Below are 6,287 nucleotides of genomic sequence, written 5' to 3' on the forward strand. Positions count from 1 at the left end.
CGAACTCTATATATAGTTTCATCTGTGAAAAAGCCATTTTTCATACTCGTTTATTTTTATTTTTGTGGTCTTATTCGGTTGGAATCTAGGTTATTCTATCAAGTAGGGATGGGCAATACCACTGATTTTATTTCTGATCCGATACCAATACTCGGATTATATCTTGATAGCAATAGCCTACAGATACCAATACTTTCATAGTATTCTTCTGTACACAAAAAGGGAAAATCTTTGTGATTTCTAGAATTAAAATTGGTAAATGCGGACATCCAATTAGCTATATTTGAAAGCAATCGTATTATTATTAAATACACTGCGAAAGATCATACTTCTCTTTTTTTTCTGTTTAATAACAGAAATTACTACCGAGAACTTTTCTTGCATACTGGCACTTATTTTGAGGGTGTGAGGGTACCCTACTGGCAGATACATGCATGTATATTACATCCACATTTATATTTAAATATATTATGTGCTACTTAGTTTTTATCACTTGTTTGCACACATTTCTTCAGCAGTAGTAACAACAAGCCTAGCACGCTCTCAAAACTATTAGGCATAAACAAAATATTGCAAAACACTGCATTCAAAATCGAATCAACACGTGAAATAAAAATGCAAAAACAAAAATAAGCCGCCCTGGGCACCAATTTCACACTGGAAAGATAAATAGAAAACACTGCCATTGAAATGTCCGTGTGCTTCAGTTTAAGCCCATAACATAAGCCTACTTTACATATGACTTGTTAATATACTGGCTAACTTATACTTATACAATTAATGCACGAATACAACTGTAACATATCAATCTAATATTTATATCAAATATTTTCTTCAATCACTCGAAACAATTACATACAGTAGCGATAACTTACTAGTACAGCTAGTTATCTCAGATAACTATTCAAACAACCTATCTGGTGTTCATGTTGTTGTGGAGAACACCAACTCCCATACACCTCCCCGTAGCAACAGAACCAACATGGCGGCGCCCTGTAACTCTGATCATTCGCCCGAAATTCCCAAGGCAATGAAGATCCCAAAAAGCGAAGTTTCATCACCCGAGTCTGCAGACCTCAGTGACAGCAACCAGTATCATTCCAACCCGTCAACACCGAGCCGCTTCTCGCCTCCTGATATAACCGTCTCCGGTTCTGGTAGCGCGGGACGTGGGTCGGCCACTGCTTCCAGCAGTAGCATTCCCACCTGCCGGGGTATGTCGTGGACTCCGTCCGAAACAAATTCCCTGATTGCCGTGTGGGGTAGTGAGCGGCTGAACGAAGCTCGGATTCAGCAACTGGAGGTAGCAGGGACCATGTTTTCTGGAAAGGGGCCGGGGCCAGCTGTGTATGAGCGGGTCTCCAAAGCCTTAGCAGAGCTGGGCTATGAAAGGACCCCATCCCAATGCAGGGAAAGGATGAAGGTAACTAGCTAACTGCTAACTAGCTACATTGGCTAATTTAGGTCGCGGAGTATCTGTGAACGGCTAATTAACATTGTAAGTTTGTGTGTTATGAAGTGCTCAGCATGTCTTGACTACAGGCTAGTTCTTGGAGCACAGTTACAGGCATGGCATTATCAGGTAGCTGGTAGTATCAAAGCATCTGTAATGTTGCCTTATTGCTTAAGTAAAAACGTACAGTAGCTAACGTTGGTTGCGGAGATGCTGTACTATAACTTAGCTGTTGTAATTAGTCTGCTGGAGCGCTGGTGTTTGGGTCGGACGGGTTTTCCCATTTTAATTGAAACAATGTATTCATTTTTACAGTCCAATCAATGACGTCAGCAAGAAGTTAGACGTTGTATTGTGCATGGCAGGTCTTACGGTTTCCTAAGAATCATGTCACTTAACTTATAATTGATCATGTTACTCATATTGCCCCTTCACGTTACTCTCGCGTTTCTGATGCTGTTATCGGCTCTGTTTGGTGACAGACACTACGGCGATGCTACAGCCGGGTGAAGGAGCACGGGGTCGGGAAAAGAAAGAGCAGCTACTCGTTGGAGCAGCTGGAGAAAGTGTTCGGTCAGGGTGGCTGGGACTTTCAGCCATGCCAGCCCGTCCTCATCAACAGCAGTGGTCTCTACCAGGAAGTGGAATCGGATGGCAGCACCATGGAGGAGTGTTCCCAGGAGGAGTGGTGCAACCGGGACCTCGCCGTCTTTCCGGAGGGGGAGATGGAGACAGGCGAGTGGGACTCATTCTCTGTGCAGCAGCCTTGCACCACCGCGGTTGGGACAGACGACGAGCCGGAGGAATCCAAGAGGCGCCGATCTGGCAACGGGTATTCAAGACGCGAATTGGCTGACAGAAGGAAGAGTAGGTTGAAATTAGGTTCTATAATCTTCGTCTGGGATCTTTTTTTTTAGGAGATTTGGCTGCTGTGCTGTGCAGGAAAGATTCACAAGAGATTTAGGGGAAATAATGATTTGGTCGCATGTCGGGATTAGTGCATTATGGCTTATGATTATGGCTTTCTAAAAAAGTCAAAGTTAAAATGTAATTCTAGATTATGTAATTATTCCGAAAGAAAGATTATATATTCTGGGGGCGAAGCTGTTTCTATGGTATAGGTATCAAATCAATGTAGTTTTGACTATCCTTTAGCAAATGTACGTGCATGTTTTTGCTTTTACTAACATATTTAAGTCTCACTAAAGCTCCTGTTTGAGTGCAGGACAGGGATTTTCTCCTGTCCCCAGCAGTAAAGAAACATTCGATTCCGCAACCTTGTAATGAAACGGCTGTGATTTTGGGTTAGAGGCGCGTTTTTTTTGATTCGGCCGCTGCCTCTGAGAGCGTTTATTGTCTTTCTGCTTGTCCAGCTTGTCTGAAAGCGCTATTTGTTCCCTAGCTGAAATCCGGCTTCCGAAGAAGCCAGCCCAGGAGCTCAGCCAGGGATCCTCAGACGGCATCCAGTGAGTGTTTTTGAACAGGCACCCGTAATCCACCGTAGAAGATGCGTTGCTCGGCAACAGCTTGTGGTAACATGACCACGAGCAGCACCAAGTCACCTTTTTGTGCATCGTTTTCTTTCTCTGAATAGAGGTCTAGAACAAGTAATCAAACAAGAGATTGAGTCTGGTGAATTGAATGTGTTCAAGGGAAGGTATTTGGAGAAATATGTAGAATAAGTAACATATTTAGCATGTGTTTTCTTCAGAATAATTACTTTCATATTAAAGTAAAAGATGTCAGTCAAATTTCAAGAATTAAGTTAACAACTTGGTCAAAACTTTATTAATTGGTACTTGACTGACAGTTGTTTGTGCCTTTAAAAAATTTTTTTATACATGGTTCATGTAAGGCTAATTTACCATGCTAAACAAGGTTTCATTCAATGCCTGTGTTTTGGTAGCCTGCACCCAGTGCCCCTTCGTGCCCCCATTCTCTGCAGGAAACAGGAAGTGATGCGTAACGTGATCCGCATCCTGGAGTCGGCGCAGGTGAAGTGGGAGCCCTTCCAGACGTGGACGGACTTCTCGCGCCTGCACCTCTCCAACAAGCTGGCGCTGTTCGGCGTGGGCTACGCCACGCGCTGGCGGGAGGGGGTACGGTACCACCACGCCGAGATCAGCGCCCAGGTGCCCCTGGGCAAGCGCCTGCGCGAGTACTTCAACCCGGAGAAGGCCGAGGGCCGCGCCCTCACGGCCCGGGTGCAGAAGATGAACTGGAAGGGCGTCTTCTACAAGTGCCTGGACATCACCATCAGCGAGGCGCGCTGCCTGGAGCTGCACCTGGAGGTGGACTGGGTCCCGGTGCGGCCGAGCAGGCCCGCTGGACGCTACGCGCTCCCCGAGGGCGTCCCGCGGGCTCACGGCCTCTACGCCATCGGGGGCGGGGAGGAGGAGGCGGCTGTTTCCCGCCCGGGGGGCGAGCACTCCTCCCCGGAGCCCGGCGAACCCGAGCCGGGCCGGGGCCGCCCGCAGACGCTTGGGTCGCCCGCGGTGACCTACCGCTACCTGGGCGTCGCGGAGGGCCGGACGCTCCGGCAGTGCCTGCACGGGCACTTCAGGGCCACCGGAGGGCGCCGCGGTCAGCGGGAGCCCTCGCCAGTCGCCCGCTTCCTGCGGGAGAACGAGGACCAGGGGCCCCCTCCCCCCACCGTTTACGTCAAGTTCATCGAGGTGGAGCTGGACTTCCTCTCCGCCGGGTCACTGGTGGAATGTTTAGAAACGGCCATCGGTTACCCCTTAAAACTGAACAGGAAGCAGGACGTGTAACACAAGGTGCACTCACAGACACCTTAACCTTCTTCTGCTCTGGCTTTTTAGCGAGATGCTGGTGGTCTTCCAGAGGCTCTTTGCGTTCTTCCGAAAGCAGTTGGGGGGTTTGAAAAACAAGGTTTTCGTTGCTACGGAACATCTCCTCGTATTTTAATCGTAATGTTAATCAGTGTGTCCAAGTGAGATACCAACAGAAAGCGAATCAGGAAGTGGGAAGAAGTTATAATGTTCATTTTGGAATCATTTTATGTGTACAATTCAATCCCAGTATGAATTATGCCCATCTGATTATAAAGATTTATTTAAAATTGTATATATATTGTAAATATATTCCACCGTTTTCCTTTTTTTAAAAATAATAATAAGCTTTATACATGTACAGCAAACATATTTAGAACACGCTGTGGTTTATTGATCACCTTGTCTTATGTTTACATTGTTTGTTAAACAAAATAATTACTTAAGTGGATAATCACCTGCCATTCATAGCACCCTGCAGTGTGGAAATGCCCTTTGCGGTGGTCTTTGTGGAGGAGAAAGCAAGGCTGACAGCCCGGTTGCTGTTTTGTGTGTAGGCTGGATAAACAAGTCAATGTATTATTGCATAAGTATATTTAAAATTGTATTGGTGATAATTTGCGAATGAAGTAGCAATTTTTTACTCCTGGCACTCCAAACCACATTACTTTCAAGGTTTTCTGTGGTTCCTGTATAAAGCATGGTTGTGCACTTATACAACAGTGAAAGCAAAGAATATCACATAATCCTTTGTTGAATGCTCCAGAAAGTACGAATGCAACACATTCTAATTGTTCATATTGGTCAACGCAATCTATGGAAAAAATACAAGCAATTAAGGTGCATTAACTGTCTTAACTACTGCTTGTATTTTTTCCATAGATTGCGTTGTTGCCGTTCTCGTTGTGTTAGTGTTAATCAGTTTAACCTTCAGGGTCCAAGTTGAACTATGCAGTTGTTCCCTGCACTTGGACCGGTACTTCTCTCTAGGGGTTTCGTCATACTTGTTCCTGGTTATGGTTATACACTTTGTTGTACGTCGCTCTGGATAAGAGCGTCTGCCAAATGCCTGTAATGTAATGTAATGTAATGGTCATTGGCTTACGCAATATGTGATTTGATATTTATGTCATTTCTGCCACATGGTGCATAAGGCCAATTTTTCAAGGAACAAAATGAAATAATCAGATACTTACGCTACATTTTGGTGTGATATCATTTAAAACAAAAAATGTAAACAAAAATGTACTCATCTAAATCTACCGAAGTCAATTTTCTAAAATGTGCAATGGGATCTTCGGCGAAATTGTTTTTACGCAGTAATGCATGTAGGATTTTATTTTACCACTAGATGGCAGTGTCGAATCATAAAGAGGCAGGTATTTATTTCGATGTCTTTAAAGGTATATTTGGATTTGTCATTTTCAACGGCTTGGTAGATATTAATTAGGCCAAATTTTGACCGGTTCGTGCATTTTAAATAAGGTTAATTTTATTGAGTAATAAGAGTAATATTAACTGAGCGGTTGTGGGGGTTTGCATCTTATATTTATGTCTCGTATTCATCTCATAACATATTTTTTCTTTATCAAGTTTTCATTGACTGTCTTTCGTTTGTCATTGCTTTTCCCCCCAGGGCTTCACCCATCTATCTGGAGCCAGCACGAGTTGCACCACAATATTGTTTAATAATTGACTGGACATGTCATTTTACGTTGTTTTTACACACCCTTGGCAGGGCTTAGGTGTTATGGCCCAAGCCACTGGAAAATGTTTACATGAATTGAGTTATCTGATGCTTTTTATATAAAATGCACATAATTATACGTACCCTAGAGTTTGAGAGTTTTCCAGGAAAGGCAGAGGTAAGCGTCAAGAAGGCGTGTGAAAGCGCGCTGATCAAGGCAAGCCTGTCTACTGCTCCATGCGCGAGAAGCCTTATTTTCAACTGCCGGGATTAATTAATAATTCAAAAAAGCGTCGCCAGCACCTCATTCCCTATGTGCAAGCCAATCCTCCCAGCGAAATATAACTCTCGGGGC

At 44.4% G+C, this 6,287-nt stretch overlaps 1 protein-coding gene across 2 annotated transcripts; it reads left to right on the forward strand.

Annotated features, from left to right (window-relative positions):
- The first annotated feature begins 841 nt into the window (after window positions 1-841).
- Window positions 842-4,576, forward strand: LOC135235922 (myb/SANT-like DNA-binding domain-containing protein 2). 2 transcript variants are annotated; one of them, XM_064301961.1, is made up of 4 exons: window positions 842-1,423; window positions 1,936-2,188; window positions 2,856-2,919; window positions 3,399-4,576. In XM_064301961.1, the coding sequence occupies exons 1-4, from the start codon at window positions 983-985 to the stop codon at window positions 4,222-4,224; spliced, it is 1,584 nt and encodes a 527-aa protein (XP_064158031.1). In that variant the 5' UTR covers window positions 842-982; the 3' UTR covers window positions 4,225-4,576. The 2 variants fall into 2 exon arrangements, with proteins under 2 accessions (XP_064158031.1, XP_064158032.1); XM_064301962.1 differs by having other exon boundaries at window positions 856-1,423; window positions 1,936-2,320.
- The last annotated feature ends 1,711 nt before the right edge of the window (window positions 4,577-6,287 follow it).

This window comes from Anguilla rostrata, chromosome 12 (assembly GCF_018555375.3).
Source record: "Anguilla rostrata isolate EN2019 chromosome 12, ASM1855537v3, whole genome shotgun sequence".
Classification (NCBI taxonomy): Eukaryota; Metazoa; Chordata; class Actinopteri; order Anguilliformes; family Anguillidae; genus Anguilla; species Anguilla rostrata.